Source organism: Jaculus jaculus, chromosome 15 (assembly GCF_020740685.1).
Source record: "Jaculus jaculus isolate mJacJac1 chromosome 15, mJacJac1.mat.Y.cur, whole genome shotgun sequence".
Lineage (NCBI taxonomy): Eukaryota > Metazoa > Chordata > Mammalia > Rodentia > Dipodidae > Jaculus > Jaculus jaculus.
In genome coordinates, this window is record NC_059116.1 from 39707881 (window position 1) to 39728075 (window position 20195).

The 20195-nt window shown below is 37.7% G+C and overlaps 1 protein-coding gene across 1 annotated transcript in view; it reads left to right on the plus strand.

The window, feature by feature from the left end:
• The window catches only part of LOC123455057 (vomeronasal type-2 receptor 116-like), a gene marked incomplete at its 3' end in the record, with an annotated part of 32112 nt that extends 12798 nt beyond the window's left edge, over positions 1-19314 (plus strand). The window contains exons 3-7 of the mRNA XM_045134743.1: positions 11357-11644; positions 12001-12238; positions 12643-12804; positions 14269-14389; positions 18428-19314. Of these exons, the coding sequence (XP_044990678.1) occupies positions 11357-11644; positions 12001-12238; positions 12643-12804; positions 14269-14389; positions 18428-19314 (1696 nt within the window). The remainder of the gene's footprint in view (positions 1-11356; positions 11645-12000; positions 12239-12642; positions 12805-14268; positions 14390-18427) is intronic.
• Between the last annotated feature and the right edge of the window lie 881 nt (positions 19315-20195).

Below are 20195 nucleotides of genomic sequence, written 5' to 3' on the forward strand. Positions count from 1 at the left end.
GCAGATGCTTTTACCACTGAGCCACTTGTACAACTCCTTGATTATTTTTATTAGCATATTATTGTATTTCCTTTGAAATGTGTCAGCTCCTTTGATTATTCACTTATTGATTTGATTGTCTCTTTTGTGGAAAATGGTTGATTGTTTTATCTCCACCTTTCTCCCTCCACAAGATGGTTAAGGAGAAAAAAAGAAAAAAGCTTTCCCCATCCTCTGTCTCTTTACTCTATTCAATGTTTATATTGCTGTGCAGGAGTTTCTACTTCAAGTATTCACATGTCAATTTTGCTTTAAATTTATATCCAGCAATATTGGACAGGCCAATATGTAATATGTTCTCAATGATTTTACCTGGTAGCTACATAAATTCAAGGATTTCTTTAGCCTTTCAAATACACATGATTGATTTGATTTCTGTTTGGTTCAGGAGATATATATCTCTTTTCAGTCTTGTTCAAGTGGTCATCCAGTCTTCAAAGATCTATTTCTGGAAGAAACTGTCTGTACTTGAAAGAATGCTTTGACAAGTGATTGAATATTTCAACATTTGTATACAACTTCTATGTGATATTTGTTGTTATATAAGAAATAATAACTTTTCCATTCATTATCTTCAAATAAGTGAAAGTATATACATTTATTTTAGCGGAAGATTTGGAATGTTGGAGAGATGGCTTAGTGGTTAAGCGCTTGCCTGTGAAGCTTAAGAACCCCGGTTCAAGGCTCAGTTCCCCAGGACCCACGTTAGACAGATGCATAAGGGGGCGCATGCGTCTGGAGTTCGTTTGCAGTGGCTGGAGGCCCTGGCGCGCCCATTCTCTCTATACATATATCTGCCTCTTTCTCTCTCTGTCTATCGCTCTCAAATAAATAAGTAAAAATAAACAAACAAAAAATTTAAAAAAAATATTTGGAATGTAAAAATAATCACACCTCATAGTTTGCCTAGTAAATAGACTCAAGAATATGTGTAGTTGTATACTAATCTGCTTGCTATGTAATAAGCTTAACATTTTTATACTAGTGGATTTTAATTCTAGTTCCCATTCAAAATAAATGTTATGTGGATATAGGAGACTGAATTCTTGTTTTCATGAATACAAGGCCAGCACCTTACCAACTGGGCTATTTACTGTCCCAAAATCTATTTCCTATTTTATAAAATTATAATAGCATGAACTATCCAGGCAATTTTATTATATATTCTTTGACTGAATTAATTTTCTTACTTTTCCCTACACAAATGCATCAATGTTGTGCTACTGCATAAGAATAATATGCAAAGGTGGTTAAGGGAGAGAATTTTGGGCGTGCTTTCTTAGACATTCCAATCCCAAACAGCATTTTAGAGCCTTCTAGTTCACTAATGTGCCTATCAGAGAAAAGTGTTGTCCACCACATTCTGTTCCCTCCTCTTACATATTGATACATATATGAATGGAGTTTCAGAGCCTGGTGACTCCACTTTTCCTTGTTAATGCAAGTGCAATATAGTGCATTTTAAATGAAAGTTCTTCCATGAACTATAAATTTAATCATACATTGAGTATGAACAAAAAAAGAAATGCCATGAAAAATGTGATTGGATGCCATCAATTAGAAAACTGGACTATCCAGTGGCTGATGGCCAAGAGTAAAGAAAGCTAACCTGTAATAATTTACTATTGATTTATATTCCAATTACCACAAGTAAATTTGTGTTTCACTGATTGACCAAGAGGAGTAGGAAATCATATTTAATTTTATGTCAACTGCAGTGCTTTCAGGAAAAAAAAAATGTACCATAAACAGGAAAAATATCCATACTCAAAGCCCCAGATATTCCTTAGATTAATACATTGAAAGTAAAAACCTCTATGTAAAGCATAGTAAAACACAAGACATCATGTCATTGTTTGATGACAAATAGATAATGATTTTTTTGTTTGTTTGTTTTTGGCCTGTAATCAGAGTACTATGAAGACAGAAGCAGACAGCTCAGGGGTTTTCTGACTTCTCATTCTAGCCTAATTGGTGAGATCCAGACCAATTAGAGGCTCTGTTTCAATAAATTGGATGGCATCTGAGTTTGAGTTTGACCTTTGTCCTCCATATGCTTGGACAACTATATGCATCCACACAGATATGAACACATCACACACACACACACACACACACACACACACACACACACACACACACCTGCACAACAAAAAAGGCTGACAGATGAAGAGACTCTAAAAAACTGATATTTAAGCTGAAAGAATAAAAAATCCATACTACACATGTACACTATTGGAAAGCTAGATGATAACAGTCATATACTTTTGTGTACATGACAGACTTAACATATGAAAGAATAGAATAATTGATAAGAGTTAAAGTGGTTCAGGTATGAAATCCTGACAATGGAACAATAAATTCTCACTTTTTGAGATAATGTATACAACCCAGAAAAATGTGCTCTGGTATACTGGAAGTAGAGTACAGTATTAATGGAAATATGTAGAAAAATGCAAAGGTCCATGCCTCAACTTACACATTAATGATGAAAACACATCAGATTCCAAAACTCCAAGTTACCAGAAGAAATGCGGGGCATAAAGTACATATGGACAACTCAAAGACACATTATTAAAACCCATTCAAACAAATGTAAGCTCAATATGTTGATGTAATGTTAACTAACAAGGGATAAGTGTTAGCAAGGATTCATTAATGAAATATTTTTCTACAGATCACATGCATGTAAATTGTAATGCCAAATACTTATAGTCCATTATGTCATGCCTAAGATAGCAGGAATAAAATGAAGGAAGAGGAGGATGAAAAGGGAAAATAATTGTTACTTCAATTCACTTCAAGAACCTTACAAGAGACAAGTGTTGTTACTATTGACATATGCTGACAAGAGGAAAACAGAATACAATATATAAAGAAACAGAGAAAAAACTTTCATGTCAAATAATGCTTAAGACACTAAACATAGAAAACAAAGAAAGAATCCTAAGAGCTACAAGAGAAAAACAGATTATCGCTAACAAAGGTAACCCATCTCAGTACATCAGATTCTGCAAATGGAAACTAAAAGCCAAAAGAGTTTGGCATTGACTATTTCAAGTTTTCAAATACGTTGATGTCAATCCAAAATATTATACTAGCAAAATTAGTCCTCGTTATAGAAGATAAAATGTCTTTCCATGGCAAATGCTGGCTTTATAAGTTTTTGAGAGCTAAACCATCCCTACAGAGAAAACTGCAATGAATACCTCATACTGCAGAGAACAAACATACACAAAATCCTACAGGAGAGAAAAAAAAAAATCAATGCTCAAAATTGGAGCAGACATAAAGCATATGAAGACAAGAAACTCAAAAGTCAAAATGCCTTCAGTTTAAACTGGGATTAACTCATACCTCTCAAATATAACTCTGATCATTATTGGACTCAGCTCCTCAATCAAAAGATGCAAGGTAACAGGTTGAATCAGAAAACTAAATTCATCTATTTTCTATCTATAAGAAATTCACATTTATGATTAAAGATAGACACTAACTGAAGGAGAAAAAAAAATCAAAAAACATTCTAACAAAATGAAAATGGGAAACAATTAGGTCCAACTATTCTACAATCTGACAAAATAGACTTTAAACAAGAGAGGTAAAACTGACAATTTATACTTAGTAAGGGAAACATACAAGATATTTTTACCATCATAAACTTTTATGTGCCAAACACAAGTGCACCAAAATTTTAGAGCAAAATTTATTTGATATTAAACAAATAAATATGAACACAACAATAATATGTCATGTTAATGCCACAACATAGTCAAGAGACAAACATGTAGCCAAAAACATAGAGAAACAATGGAGATAAAGAACACCATAGATCAAATGGATTTAACAGGCATTTATAGAATATTCCATCAAACTTGATAGCATACACATTCTTCTCAGCAGCTCATGGAAATTTCTGTAAAGCAGATCCGACATTATGGCATAAAGCATGCCTCTACAAGTTCAGGAAAATTGACATAACACCCTGTATTATATCTGACTGAAATCAATGAAACTAGAAATCAACAAGTGAAACAAAACAAAATATACCAAACTCCTGGAGATTTAACAACACAGTATTAAACAATGATATTTAAAAATCAATGATTTAAACAATCAATGATTTAAAAAAACAATGATTTTAAAATATCCTGAATAAAATGACAATGAGTCATGACCTTCAAAAACTTTTGGACTATAATGAAGACAGTCTAGAGAGGAAAACTGATACTTCTAAATACCAATGTTTTAAAATAGAGAAATCAAAAATAAATAATTTAACCATTCACATGAATACTTTTGAAAAATAAGAACAATTCCAAACCAAAATACTAGACAAAAAGAATTAATCACGATAAGTACAGAAACCTTTGAACTCATTTTTTGAACTGAAAAATTGTTGATACTAATAGATGATTGTTTAAAATTTAAACAAGATTAATAAACTAATGGCCAAATTTATCAAAAGAAAACTAGAGAACATTATGAATACGGTAGCACAATAAATACTAATGAAATAGGGAGAGTCGTTAAAACATACTTCAAAAACATGTATTCCAAAAAAAAATGGAAAATAAGTAAATTTCGTGATTCATATCACCTACCTAATCTGAGTTTAGAAGAGAAAAAATGCATGGATGTAGGTATAACATGTAATGAGATTGAAAAAGCAATTAAAACCCTCTCAAGAAAAAAAGTCCAGGCCCAGATGTATTCTCCACTGAATTCTACCACATACTCATTGAAGAATTAAAACCACTTCTTCTCAGATTATTTCCCACAATTAGAAATGAAGGAAGGGCTGGAGAGTTAGCTTAGTGTTTAAGTGCTTACCTGTGAAGTCTAAGAACCCCAGTTCAAGGCACAATTCCCCATTGCCCATGTAAGTCAGATACACAAAGGTGGCACATGCACCTGGAGTTGTTTGCAGTGGCTGGAGGTTCTGATGTGCCCATTCTCTGTCTGTCTCTCTCTCTCTCTCTCTCTCTCTCTGTCTCTCTCTTTCTCTCCCTGTCTCTCTGAAGTAAATAAAATTAAAATTAAAAAAAAGGAGGGAATATTCCTTTACATCCTTTATGAAGCCAAAATTATACTAATACCAAAAACAGACAGAAACACAAGAAAAGAAAATTATCCCTCATGAACTTAGATGTGAAAATTATGAATAAAATTCTTGAAAATTAAATCCACTACCATATCAAATGTATCATCCACTTGATCAAGTAGGTTTCATCCCAAGGATGCAGTAATTGTTAAACATATAGATAAACATAAGAAATCACATAAATAAATAGAGTTAAGAGCAGAAATCATATGATTATTTCAATAGATGCAAACAAAGCCTTCAGCAAAATACAAAGAGCCAATAAACATCTAAGAAGAGTATTCAACACCTTAGCTATCAGAAAAGTGAGAGTAAAACTACTCTGATGTTTTATCTCATTCCAGTCAGAATAATAATTATCAAAAAAATCAAATAAGAAAGTACTGGCAAAGGTGTCAGAGAAGTACTCTCATTCACTGTTGATAGGCGTGCAAACTTGTACAATTATAGAAATCAAGGTGGAAATGCCTCAAAATTCTGAAAATAGGGCTGGAGAAATGGCTTAACAGTTAAGTGTATGCCTGTGAAGACTAAGGATCCTGGTTCAAGGATCAATTTCCAAGGACCCATGTAAGCCAGATGCACAAAGTAGCAAATGCATCTGGAGTTTGTTTTCAGTGGCTGGAGGCCCTAGTGCTCCCATCTCTCCCTCCCTCCCCCTCCCTCTTTCTCTCTATGTCTGTCTGTCACTGTCAAATAAATACATAAAAATAAACAAAAAAAGTCTGAAAATATATCCACCATTTGATCCAGGGATACCACTCCTGTGTACATACCCTAAAGACTGTGCTCTTCACCACAGCGATACTTGCTGAGCAATATATTTTGTTGCTGTTTTCATAATCGCTAAGAATTGGAATCTTCACAGATACCTACCTGTAGGGGTTCAGCCCTGGTTTGAAGGAAGGTCCCCAAAAACAGGTGTGAAAGTGAGTGGCACAATAACGACTTGAAGTCAAATTCTGGTACAAGCTGACAGGCTAATGTTGAAGGCAGCTGAGTTTCTCTGTCTCTTTTTTTCTGCTTCTCTTTTTCTCTGCTTTTCCCTTATTTTCTCTCTTTTTATTTCTTTCTCTTTTTCTCTGCTGCCACAGCTCTTAGCATCAGTCTCTTATTTTCTGATAATGTCATGCAAGAGCAAACTTCAAGAAAGGTACAGTTCCACAGAACTCATAGAAATTCTTTGCTATTTCTTTACATCAAACAATCCCATAAATTATTTACCACAAGTATAGTCATCAGGCCCCTATAATGATGAACTATTTTCACACTTCCCCCAAGTATGTGCGGTCAAGCACTTGCAATTTCCTGATCTCCTACTTTCAATTACTATATTAAAGGTGAGAGATAGAACAACCAAAAAATGGGGGTTCCCACCATTGACCCAATAAACCTATTTATCCCTCAAACATTTTCCTTTTTATGTCTCTCCAATACTTAGATTTGGTCCCCCCAATTGAACTCTTTCTGACCTTGGTTGTTTTTCCTGTAAGGATTCTTGGTAAAGAGTCATAGTTTGCTGCAATTGCCACCATTCAGAAAAATTAGTCATAGAACAATTTTAACATTGTTCCAGGAGGTTCACTGTTTCATCCTCAGTGTACTGCACTTCATGCCTGATGTTCTTTAGGGCCTTAGGGAAAACAATTATTTCTGACCCATCTTGTTTGTCCAATTCTGAGATACTCTCAGATACATAGACCAATACCTCACTAACATCAATTTTTGATGGAACAGTAAACTTAGATGTTGGTGCACCAACTGAAAGACAGAAAAAGACAAACATTATACAAAAAAACATAGATATCTATAGCACAGAGAGCCAAAGATGTTTCTATAGAGGGGCCACACTGGACTCCAAGGAAGAGACAGCTGGGCTGGAACTGTGTCATGCAGCTCTTCAGCACACAATACCTTGTTATCCTGAAGTGGCATGCTTGCCATCTCTGACACCTTCCAGCAGATGAATGGATAATGAAAATGTATTACATGATCACAATGGAATGCTACTCAGCAGTAAGGAAAAATTCAACAGTGAAAATTACAAGAAATGCATGGCCTTGAACAAAATCATACTAAGCAAGGTTACAGGCTCAGAAAGAAAACCACCCATTCTCTCCTCAGATGGAACCAATTGAGTTGTGTATAAGTTGTAATAACCATAAGAATTATTGGCAAGGAATTCGTGACACCAGGAGAACAGGGAAGGAGGGAGGGATGAATGGAGGGGATACTAGAGAGAGAAGTGGAACGACAGAATACAGGGGGCTAACACCTTCAGAAACATTTGGGTAATGGATGTTTGGAAGGTGGAAATATACAAAACTAATGATGTCATGAATGAGTGCTATAGAAAGCATTCTCTTGGTCAGTTAATTAAAAGATATAATACTTAGTAAGAGGGGCAAGAGTAGTATGGGCTGAAATATAGTGTAGGGTGTGGAGAAAGCTTAACTCCAAATCTGTAAGTTTTGCTCATAAATCCCATATGAAGAACTGGGTTGCCCCACACAGTGAGCTGTTTTCTCTGCAACCCACAAGCTATGGTGGTGACAATGGTCTCCAAAGCATGAACAAGCAGATCCTACCATAGACAAAATAACCAGCCAATGCAAGATGTACACACCAGTGTAGTAGTTGCACACAGTCTATGGGGGTAAACAAATGCACTCTGGCTGGATCTGAGGTCTGTCCTGTGGAAGGGAGCTCATTCCTGCTTCTGAGAACCTAGTGAAAGGCCTATGAGTAGAGAGGTGTTACATTCTAGAGATGATAGGCCTCTATTCTCTGGATAATGTGAGAAAGTACACCTGTCAAAAATGTTTTAAATAACTATGCTTATGCCTTTTGACCCTTGTTGGTCTCACTCTTGGTTAGAAAACCTGCTTTATACATATGGAACAGATAGTGGGAAAATTTTAAATTCATCAGTAGGTCATGGGGAAAAATGCCAACTGTATAGCACAAGACAAGTCATCTCTATTGTATCTGCCAGGTTCAGGACATATTACAGAGGAAAGTTAAAGGTATCGTAATTTATTAAAAATTTATTAATTTAATTTATTAAATTATTATTATTTATAAATTATTAATTTATTTAAAAATTATTTATTAATTCATTTGAGAGCAACAGACAGAGAAAAAAAGAGAGAGAGAGCATGGGCAAACCAGGGCCTACATTCAGTGCAAATGAACTCTAGACGAATGCACCTCCTTGTACATCTGGCTAACGTGGGTTCTAGGGAATTGAGCTTGAACCAAAATCCTTAGACTTCACAGGCAAGTGCTTAACTACTATGCCATCTCTCCAGCCCATGTCACAAATTTTTATACAGTAATCATTAATTCGGTTCTGATTTTTCTGTAGTTCGCTATTAAGAAAACACCATCAACATGGTAGCTGGCATGCCAATATTTTGCCATGTTTCTCAAGAATGATAACTCTAGGATCAATCCATTGACAAACTAATTATCTGCTCAGAACAATGTTCATGTTTAGTATTAAAACAATAAAGAATCCCCTACACCATCATATGGTGAAGATGTAATAATCTCCTAAGTGATTATCAGAATAGTAGCTTTTACCATCTCATTGCTGGGACAAAGCACAAACTGGAACAAGCTAATGAAAGGAAAGGGTTTATTTTGGCACAAAGTTGTTAGATGAAGTTTTAGTATGGTAGAGAATCATATTAAGTATTGATAACAAGATATCACATCACTTGGGAGGAAGCACGAGTAATGGAGCTAATACAAGCAAGAGAGACTTGATGATAAAATCCCATGGCCCACCCAAGCCACACACCTCCTCTGGCAAGACTGTCCCCTGATGGCCACACCAGCAGGTTATTAAGCGTTAGGCAGAATCACAAACACTTGAGGCAATGAGGGCCACTCCACATTCAAATCAGCACATTCGGCCACTTGCCCCATAGACTCATGGCCATCCCATGACTCCAGATGCATTCAGTCCAACATTAAGAGTCCTCATAGTCTTTACAGGTGCCCACACTGTTCAAAAGTCCAAAGTCTCATCATGGACACAAGACCATATCTAAACTGTGAACCCAGTAAAATCAAAACAAAAGGCACTCAGGCTTTCAGCACATCATGGCACCAAGGAAACATTCCCATTCACAAAAAAAAGAAAGAAAAGAAAATGAGGGAAGAGTAAGTAAAAACTGGACCAATGCTAGATCACAAATAAGCGTAGATGGACTGGAGAGATGGCTCAGCAGCTAAGGCCCTTGCCTTCACAGCCTAAGGACCCATGTTCAGCTCTCCACATCCCTCATATGCCACAAGCACAAAGGTGAGGCAAGTGCAAGGTCGCATATGCCCACTAGGTGGCGAAAGCATCTAGAGTTTGATTGTTATGGCAGATGCTCTAGTGTGACTCTTCTCTCTCTCTCTCTCTAAAATGAAAAAAAAAATGCTAAAATAAATAAGCATAGAACTGTGTAGGGATGGATTAGAGGTTCAGGAATTTGCCTACAAAGCCAAAGGACTCAAGTTTGATTCCCCAGAACCCATTTTAGCTAGATACACAAGGGTATGCATGCATCTGGAATTCATTTGCATTGGCTGGAGGTACTGGCATGCCCTTTCTATCTCTTTCCCTCCCTCCCACTCCCCCCCCCCTCTCTCTCTGTCTTGCTCTCTTGCTCCCTCTTTCTCTTTCAAATATATACATTTGGCATATATATGTATATATGGCATTAAAATCTAAATTTTCCTCTCTGTCATCTGAGTCATAAGATGAAATCCTCAGGGCTCCAAAATACTTCAGCATCTTTGTCCCTCAATCTCTGTTGCTTGTAGCCAGGACAGGGTCTTCTTAAGCAAGAAGATTCCTTTGTGGTTGCCTGGCATCTTCAAAATTATGTAGTATCAACTGGAACCCATATCATGGGCTCAGGGGTCTCCCTACAGGGTCCTTTATATTTCCTCATATTTTCTACCCTCTATGACTTCTGAAATAATGGTATAAAATAATATACCAAACTTCTGGCATCCTCATGCTTCCAAAACCACTACAAATTGAGGAATACCAACAAAGTTGTCAATCCAATATGATTTTGAAGAACATCCATGTCCTTCAGGATTCTTCCTTCCATTCTTCCTTTGAAATGAACCAGCACTTCTCCTACTGTCAAGAGGAGAATAACTTGCATATCCTCAATGATGTTAACCTTTTAAAAATATTTCAGCTAAAGCAGCCTAAAACAGCCCACACAATCATCTATGACAAACTCTATATCCTTCATATCCTTCTACTCTGTAATTTCCTCCATCAAACAATTGTCCATTACTCTTAAATTCAATGTTGCTCAAATTTCTTGCACATGTGTAGACTTCAGCCAGCCTCTCTACTATAATATCACACAAACTGCTTCTAGCTGATTTCCTGAAAACATTCTCTTTTCACTCTGAAACCTCAAATGGCAAACCTTCCCAGTTCACACCTCAATCTGCATTTAGGTTTTTCAAACACTTACTAGAATAGTCTACCAAGCAATACTTCTAGCATTCTCTAGTCCAAGTTCCATATTCTTCAATCTTCGTCCAGCTAACCAGTTCTAAAAGGCAAGAACCAGGTAGTCAGGATTGTTGCACCAATCACTCCAATTCTCATTACCAATTTTAGTAGCAGTTAACTTCTCCTTGCTGGAACAAAATGCCTGAAAGGAAGCAGACTAGGAGAGTAAAGAGTTTATTTCAGCTCCCTGCACCTTAATAGAAATTATAAGGGGAAATTTCATAACAGTGTGGGCACATACCAAGAATAGACAGCATGAACTCTCATCTTTCAACCTCAGCTGGAAGAAGCAGCAAGAGTAAGCTAGCATGTAATGTCAAGCCAGACCCACCCATGGTGATACACCTCCTCCACCAAAGCTCCACCTGCCAATGGTTTCACTAGCTAGGCATTGAGTATAAGACTTAACCATAAACACATGGAGTACAGAGAACATTTCACATTCACACCACCACAACAATGAGAATAAACTTATTTACAATTGTTTTACTCTTATGAGTTTTCAAATACTAGCTTCTAAAGATGTCATGTCCCCCCATTCCTCATAATAGAAGGAACATGATCAACAAGAGAAGTTCAGGGAGAATGTCATTTGGTACATAGTGTTCAGTGTGCTTCATATGAAGCCTATGAATGACACGTCATTCATGATGATGTTTGTGCTCCCCTTTCAGATTGCCAATCAGAAGGTTCCAGCATGTGCTGGCATTGATTTTTGCCTTGGAAGATATTAACCATAACTCCAAGCTACTTCACAATATGTCATTGCAATTGCATTCCATTTCTAAGATTTGTCGGAGTTTTTCAGTATTTGGTATTGAAGATGAATTTGCAAATCTCATGAATGATGCTCCGAACTATATGTGTGAACAGAAAGTATGTCAGATAGCACTTATAGGACCCTCATGGGCAGGATCTGCCAGACTAGGACCACTCATGCAACTCTATGTAAGGCCACAGGTGAGTCTGAGTCTATAGAGGGAATTGAAACTCAGTCTCTTAGTTGCATTTTCTAGTAAATGGACAAGTGGCTTATGCCTATGTTGATCATGATTTTAACTGAACTGGAAAACACTCAGATTTGGTGGATAATTAACCATTACTTGCTTGAAATAGAAAAGAAGAACAGGGTAAGAGAAAATGAGATTCTCTAGAGGATGCACTGGTCAGCAATTTCCTATCAGGTTCTGGGAAATCAGATATGACTGTTGTAATAGCATGAACAAGATTTTCTTCCATTTTCTGCTGCTTTAAAAGGTCAGTTGAAAGTTACCTTGTACCTGACAAAATCCTTCTCCTTTTGTAAATTCCAATGTTCTACTTTCTTTAGATTTCATCCTACACTAAGTGACCGGGAGAAGTTTCCTTATCTTTATCAGGTGGCCCCCAAGGATACAAACCTGCCCCTTGCCATGGTTTCCTTGATGCTTCATTTCATCTGGACATGGGTGGAGCTGTTCATCTCAGATGATGACCAAGGCTTTCAATTTCTCTCTAACTTGAGAGTAGAAATGCAGAGATATGGTATCTGTTTAGCATATGTGAATATGATCCCTGTAAACACAGATATATTATTGACAGCTCTTATAAATTTGTGTTATCCAATCTTCACATCATCAGCAAGTGCTGTTGTCATTTATGGTAACATTAACCCTATTATGGAAATGAGCTTTAGAAAATGGGAATGTTTAGGAATATGGAGAATCTGGGTCACCACCTCACAGTGGGATCTCCTCCCATGTGAAGGAAACTTCATCCCTTATCCATTCCGTTGGTCTTTCACTTTCGTACACCACCATGGTGAGATTTCTAGTTTAAAAACTTTTATCCAGACAATGAACTTTTCCAAATATACAGAAAACATTAATTCTGTAAGATCAAGGTGGATGGGATTTAATTGTTCTCTCTCTCTTCATTCTATGAAACACTGAACAACTATTCTTCCAACCCTTCACTGGAGTGGTTTTCAAAGCACAGCTTTGACATAGACATGGATGAAGAGTTTTACAACATCTACAATGCTGTGTATGCTGTGGCCCATGACCTCCATGAAATGATTCTTCAACAAGTAGATTCTCAGAGGATAGGAAATGAGTTTATGAAATATGTTTCATGCACTCAGGTAAAGTGTCTTAAAATCAGTGGTATGTACTTTCAACAAATGTGACATCCTCAATGTTGTCAAAACATGCTCATGCCTGTTTGTCTAGGATTCTTTGTTTCATTTGCATGGCTTTCTGTACTTTGTCATGTCCAAGCAAGTAAAACTCTATGTGTCTATACATCATGAAGAAGACTATGAGTAAGGTTTGCTAACATGCACCTATAATCTCAACACTAGGGACACTAAGAAAGATTACTGTGGGTTTGAGGCAAGGCTAGGCTACAAAGGATGAGTTCTAGTTCACACTTGGCTAGTGAGAAACACTGCCCTAAAATTAAAAATAAATAAATGAATAAAGTTACTAGAAAGCAAGGAATCTTTTAGTGAACTTCAATGATTTAAGAGAAAGGTGACCTCAAGATAATGCTTAAATTTGGTGGTGTTGACCTGGAATTCACTATGTTGTCTCAGGGTGGCCACAACACATTATGATCCTCCTTCCTCTGCCTTCCAAATCACGGGATTAAAGGCATACACTACCAGGGCTGACAACTCTTTCTTTACTTGAAATATAAACACAGACTTTACAGTATAAAGTGTAAATGAAGAGCTCATGAAACCATGCTCCTGAAGTAACAAGAACAAGGGGTTGTTTGTTTATTCAAAGCAGGGTCTCACTCTAGACCAGACTGATCTGGAATTCACTCTGTAATCCTAGGCTGGCCTGGGTCTCACAGTCATCCTCCTAACTCCACCTCCAAAATGAGGTGTTACAGGTCCAGAAAAGTCCTTGAACCCCACACCCTGGTTGCATGTCGACTTTTAACCAAAGTATTGAATAAAATAAAACTGAGAATAATAATTACTAAATTATTATATTTATTTAAAGAAGTACAGAAACAACAGAAGGAAAATGACTACACTCACATAGCTTGAAAGCTCAAATGATCGCCCTGAAGAAAACACAGAAATGAATGAAAGGAAAGTACAAAGAGCTCTTGCCATGTGGAGAGCAGGAGGGGGTAAAGAGTCCATGTGGAAAGTAGGTGTTAGGGGGACCCGCCTGAGCTCAGCCCAGCCAGGCCAACGCAAGGAGAAATTCAACATAAGTATTGAATGGATTACCAAGAAAAAGAGGTTTGTCCCCTCACATACATCTGTTTAAGACATTAAAGTGGTAGGCCCTAACTTCTGGCTAAGGTGAGCCAGAGAGTCAGTAAGTGGTCTGGGGTAGGGGCTGTCTCAGGAAGAGGCGTGTCATGACACCATGTTTCAGGGGCTGAACTTCAGGAACTACAATGATAGGACTAGATTTAAATCCCAGGAGAAACTCCAAGTAGGGGTCCAGGCTTTGTGTGGAAAAACAGACCTAAGGAAGAGATGAGAAATCAGATCATGTTTTGATCTCTAGCAAAGTAGAAACTAGAAGGATAGGCCCAAAGAGATTCCTGCTTCTAACTTTCAGGTGCCCAGTTATCCTAGCTGCCTTCACTGTGCAGTGTGCCGTGCCGTCCTGGGTTCAAGAAATCCCGTAAGGAGGGACAAGCAGCCTGCTGCTTCTATTGCTATTGGTGCCCAAAAAATGATATTTCCAATGAGACAGGTAACTGCATGCGAGAAAGAAAAAAGTGCCTCAGATTTATTTTCTTCTATAACACACAGGAGGATTTCAAGGGTCCTGGAAAGAAACTCTAGGGAAAAATATCAGCCAGGCCTGGTGGCACATGGCTATAATCCCAGCACTTGGGAGCAGAGGTAGGAGGATCTCTGTGTGTTGGAGGCCACCCTGAGATTACATAGAGAATTCCAGGTCAGTCTGACCTACAATAAAACCATACTTCAAAAAACCAAATGAAAAAAGAAAAGAAAAGAATCTCTTCTGTCTTACTAATCACTGAATTTATGTATCAATATTGCCCCTTAAAATATACACACCCTATTACTCAACTCATTGTTGTAAAAAAAAAATTCCTATGTACTTCTGTGTGAAAGTCTATATAAGATTTCCCTTAAGTATGCATTATTTTACTCTTGAGACTTGTACAGAAATAATATGAAATGTACAAGCCCTGGATTTGCTACAGAGTGAGAAGTTATTTTATTTTTTTACTTTTTAGATTTGGAAATTCTGTAGAAATTAGAACTTTTGCCATGGTTTAATCTAAAAGTGAAAAACAGGAATGGCAGAAGTTGAAATTGTCTGACATACTGCTGTGTATATTTCAGAATCTTTTTTTTTTAATTTTTTTTATTTATTTATTTGAGAGCGACAGACACAGAGAGAAAGACAGATAGAGGGAGAGAGAGAATGGGCGCGCCAGGGCTTCCAGCCTCTGCAAACGAACTCCAGATGCGTGCGCCCCCTTGTGCATCTGGCTAACGTGGGACATGGGGAACCGAGCCTCGAACCGGGGTCCTTAGGCTTCACAGGCAAGCGCTTAACCGCTAAGCCATTTCTCCAGCCCTTCAGAATCTTTTTTAAAAGTAGGATCTGTCCATTTCTTGAAAATTCTGAATTTCTTTTTCCAATAAGCATTTTGCAGGAGCTTCTTTTATAAATAGCAAACAATGTGTAAGAATACAAAAGCATATGAGATTCATTTAAAACTACATCATGACTCTGATACAGAACACTAAAAATTTGATAGAAAAAAACAAAAATGGAAGGTCTCCATTTTAAATGTCATTCATATAGACCTTGTAGATTACACCTATATAATTTTATACACTTTTAAAAGGACATATTATTGAATTACTGAAAAAAATAGCTTATTATTTCAACCCATTTTTGTTTGTTTGGTTTGTGTGTTTGTGTGTGTATCAAAGTTTTATTAGGTAAAAAGAAAAAAGAAGAAAGCTTCATCCAAGAGCTCAAGATCTCAAGATGCAGCCTTGATCTGTTAGGTGTGTCAGTTTTTATTGGAAGTAACCACATGATGTTTATAGTTTAAAAAAGAAAGATCATGAGTTAAGTCACAAAATCACATTCTGTTAAACAAGGGAGAACTATTACAAGAAGTTACAAGGTTATATACATCACATAGCAGGAAGTGAGGCAAGAAACATTCTATGCTATGTAATCACAAAGATATTCAGAAACAAAGAGATACAGGGAGGTCATGGTACACTGCACAGAGGGATCATCCAATTTCTTAGGTAAAAGTAAAAACCTGCATTGCACAGAGGGATCATCCCATTCCTTTCACATTCCATTCTCCATTTCCCCCTCTGATATGACACTAACTTAAATCCTTGACTCGTGAAGAACAGTGTCTAGGGCATTTTCATCTAAGGGGGTGTATTGTGTCCACAATACCATGAGTTTAAAGGAATTTATTCTATTCTTTACATATCTACTTAGAGCATTAATAATGCAGGGTCCTATGGTAAGGCCTAAGAGCAGTAGTATCAGGGGGCCAGCAATAGAAGAGATAAGGGAAGTTAGCCATGGAGACCAACGAAACATAGACTGAAACCAATTACTAGTGTCTTGTCTCTGAAGTTCTTTTTCTTTGATATTTTTCTCTAACTAAAGCCATTGTATTTTGGATTAATTCCTAACTGATTGGTTTAAAAGCAATAAGTTTTATCTAGAGCCACACATAGGCCCCCTTGTTTCATAAAAAAAATAAGCCTAAGCCTCTTCTATTTTTTCCCCTCTACTTTCACAACTGTTGGAGTGGTTAGGATGACCTGGTGGGGGCCCTACCAATGTTCCAATATGGTGTCTCTTGATCTAAACTCTGTCACCAAACTGAAAGGGATGGGGGCAAACAGAGTGCTTCTGAAATACAGCCTTGATTACTGGAACAATGGACTCCTGGACTCTTCATAAGATTTGGATAGAAAGAAGCCTTCCATTAATAAAGTTAGTTATCTGTTGAAGACCCATCTGGGGCAGGAAGAGTGGGGAGGGGTTCTATACATAATTCTAAATGGAGTAGTTCCTTTTACATAAGGGGTACACCTGGTCCTGAAGGAGTCCCAACCATCCTTCATCAGTCTCTAGGATAAATTTAGTTAATGTCTCCTTCAAGGTCTGATCCATCCTTTCTACCTGTCCTGAACTTTGGGGAAGATAAGCACAATGTAATTTCCAATTAATCCCCAATGTCTTGGTCAATTCCCTAGTGATTTGACACAAAGGCAGGCCCATTATCTGGTCTAATCTGGAGGGAATTATCTCCTCTAACAATTCCCTAGTCACTATTTGAGCTGTCTCAGACTGGGTTGGGAAAGCTTCCACCCATCCTGAAAATGTATCATTATAAACAAGTAAACATTTATATTCACACTGATCTGGCTTTACCTCAGTGAAATCAACTTTCCATTATCTACCTGGCTATGTTCCCTGATCTCTGGCCTCCATTGGTGGTACCTTACCAGAGGAGGCATTTATCTGTTGGCAGGCCTGACAGTGGGTGGTGATGATGTAGATGACTGAGTCTAGACCAATTCTTGAGCTCCAGATAAAGTAATCACACCTGTCTCAAGAATAAGGAGGACAACAATAGAAAAGACTACCCAGTGCTGAACTCTAGTCTCCAAATTCCCACTCACACAGGTCCATGCACACCCAGAAAGAAACATGTAAAGCACAAAGGTCTTTGTACATGCATGTGCATGCACACACACACACACACCACAAATACACAAACATGCACACACTGAAAAGAAATAAAGGTATCTTCATCATTGTGCATGTTCAATATAAAAAGATATTCTTCAAATTTATCTAAAGAAAAATGTATTTAAAATTAAATATTAACATATATCATAACAAAACTTTATCTTACAGCTAGGAGTACTGACTTCTTCCTTTTCTCACTACATGTCATCTATTCCTTGGTAATTTGTTTACTGGTGTTTCTCATCCTACTTTCTCAATAGGTCTTGAATAAATTACTAAGGCAAAAGATTATGGAGGTAAAATTCAATAAAATGCATAGATGCTATCCATGTCCTCTCAAAATTAATTTGCAAAACCCTCCTCCAAGGTGATGGTGTACAGTTTTGGTGATACTTATACACTGGTGTCCACTTTTAGTCAAAAATTACTATCGCTTAAAAAGATAATGGTGGAAGATTTGAATTTCCCCACGGTGAATAGCCAACACAGAGCTCCACCTAGAGTCAGACAGTAGAATGTACTAGTTTCCACACTAAGTTGGAATGCACAGTTTGAATAATTACATATATTACATTTACAATTTCTGAATTACCCTGTTTAAGTTTTTTCAAGTTTTCTCTGAGGCAAGAGTTCACTCTAACCCAGACTGACATGGAACTCACTCTGTAACTGAAGGCTGATTTCGAGCTCTCAGTAGTCTCCCAACCTCTGCATTCCAAGTGAGTGTGAGGTGTGAGGCACCACACCAAGCAATTAAGACTTTTACTATGACTCTGACTGTGTTGACACAAGTAATATTAAGATAAATGAACTATTTTGTATATGTGATATAAGTGAAAGTAATAATGGTTCCAACGTGTCCTTCTCAATGCATGTGAGATGTCTTCAGGATAATCCACTGATTTTTTGTCAATGCTAACACAGAAGGAACATGCTGGACACCCTTTTGTGAGACATCAGTAACACATGAAAAATGGAGCTGTACTGATAAGTCTTTGCTCTCTACCTTAGACATGGAGCAGTGTGTGAAGTGTCCAGGTGACCAGTATACCAATGTACAGCAAACCCACTGCCTGCAGAAATCTGTGAGCTACTTGTCTTATGAAGACCCCTTAGGGATGACACTTGCCTGCCTGGTACTCACAGTTCTTGTTCTTGGGGTGTTTTGGAAGCACCAAGACACTCCCATCGTGAGGGCCAATAACCGCACCCTCAGCTACATCTTGCTCATCTCCCTCAACTGCTGTTATCTCTGCTCCTCACTCTTCATTGGACGTTCCAACACTGTTACCTGCATCCGGCAGGAGATCACATTTGGAGTTCTCTTCACTGTGGCTGTTTCCACTGTCTTGGCCAAAACAGTTACTGTGGTCCTGGCCTTCAAGGTCACCACCCCAGGAAGAAGGATGAGGGGGCTATTGGTATCAGGAGCACCTAACTTCATCATTCCCACCTGCACCCTGGTCCAAATTACTCTCTGTGCAGTGTGGCTCAGAACGTCTCCTCTCTTTATTGACACTGATGCACAATCTAAATATGAACACCTCATCATCATCTGCAACAAGGACTCAGTCACTGCCTTCTACTGTGTCCTGGGATACCTGGGCTCTCTGGCCATAGTGAGCTTCACTGTGGCTTTCTTGGCCAGGAACCTGCCTGACACCTTCAATGAAGCCAAGTTCCTGACCTTCAGCATGCTGGTGTTCTGCAGTGTGTGGGTCACCTTCCTCCCTGTCTACCAAAGCAGCCAAGGGAAATTCATGGTGGCTGTGGAAGTCTTTTCAATCCAGGCCTCCAGTGCTGGGTTACTGGGCTGCATTTTTGTCCCCAAGTGCTACATTATTTTGCTACAACCAGATAGAAATTCTCTTCACAAGGTCACATGTAAAATCAATTCTTTTTTTTTTTTAAATTTTTATTTATTTATTTATTTATTTGAGAGTGACAGACACAGAGAGAAAGACAGATAGAGGGAGAGAGAGAGAATGGGCGCGCCAGGGCTTCCAGCCTCTGCAAACGAACTCCAGACGCGTGCGCCCCCTTGTGCATCTGGCTAACGTGGGACCTGGGGAACCGAGCCTCGAACCGGGGTCCTTAGGCTTCACAGGCAAGTGCTTAACCGCTAAGCCATCTCTCCAGCCCGTAAAATCAATTCTTGAATATATATCTTTCCTTACAATTTAAACTAAGGTTACTATAGAGACTGAAGACATCATAGCATTATTTTTTAATCCCAATTTGTTTTCTGCATCCCCACGCAAGTGAGATTCATTTGTTCTCAATGATAGTTATATATCATATGAGTGGTTTAACATGAATTACTTAGACAAGTCAAATCTTGTATCAGAATGACAATGATTGATAAAGAGTTTTAGAAGAAAATTACACATAGGGTCATGACCAATCCATGAACCTGAATTTGGACTCAGTCTCACTGGTCACCCATAGGATGATGAGTATAATGATACTTATTGAGGAAGAATATTTTATGAGATTATATGAGGATTCAAATTGTATAAATCTTGTCATGGTCTTGTGCTTTACTTAAACAGAATGTACATTAATGAATTATTGAAACCATGAAGAAAGGAATTCCTTATTACATTGATCTCATTGCTTGTTCTTTAATTGGCTGACTATCATAAATAACTTGTGCAGCTATGACCATGTCATGAAGTAGATCCCTAACATGGGATAGTAATGGTGGTGGTGGTGGTGGTGTGTGTGTGTGTGAATATTACACATATTGGCCAGTATTAGTGGCTATGGTTTAAGGCCA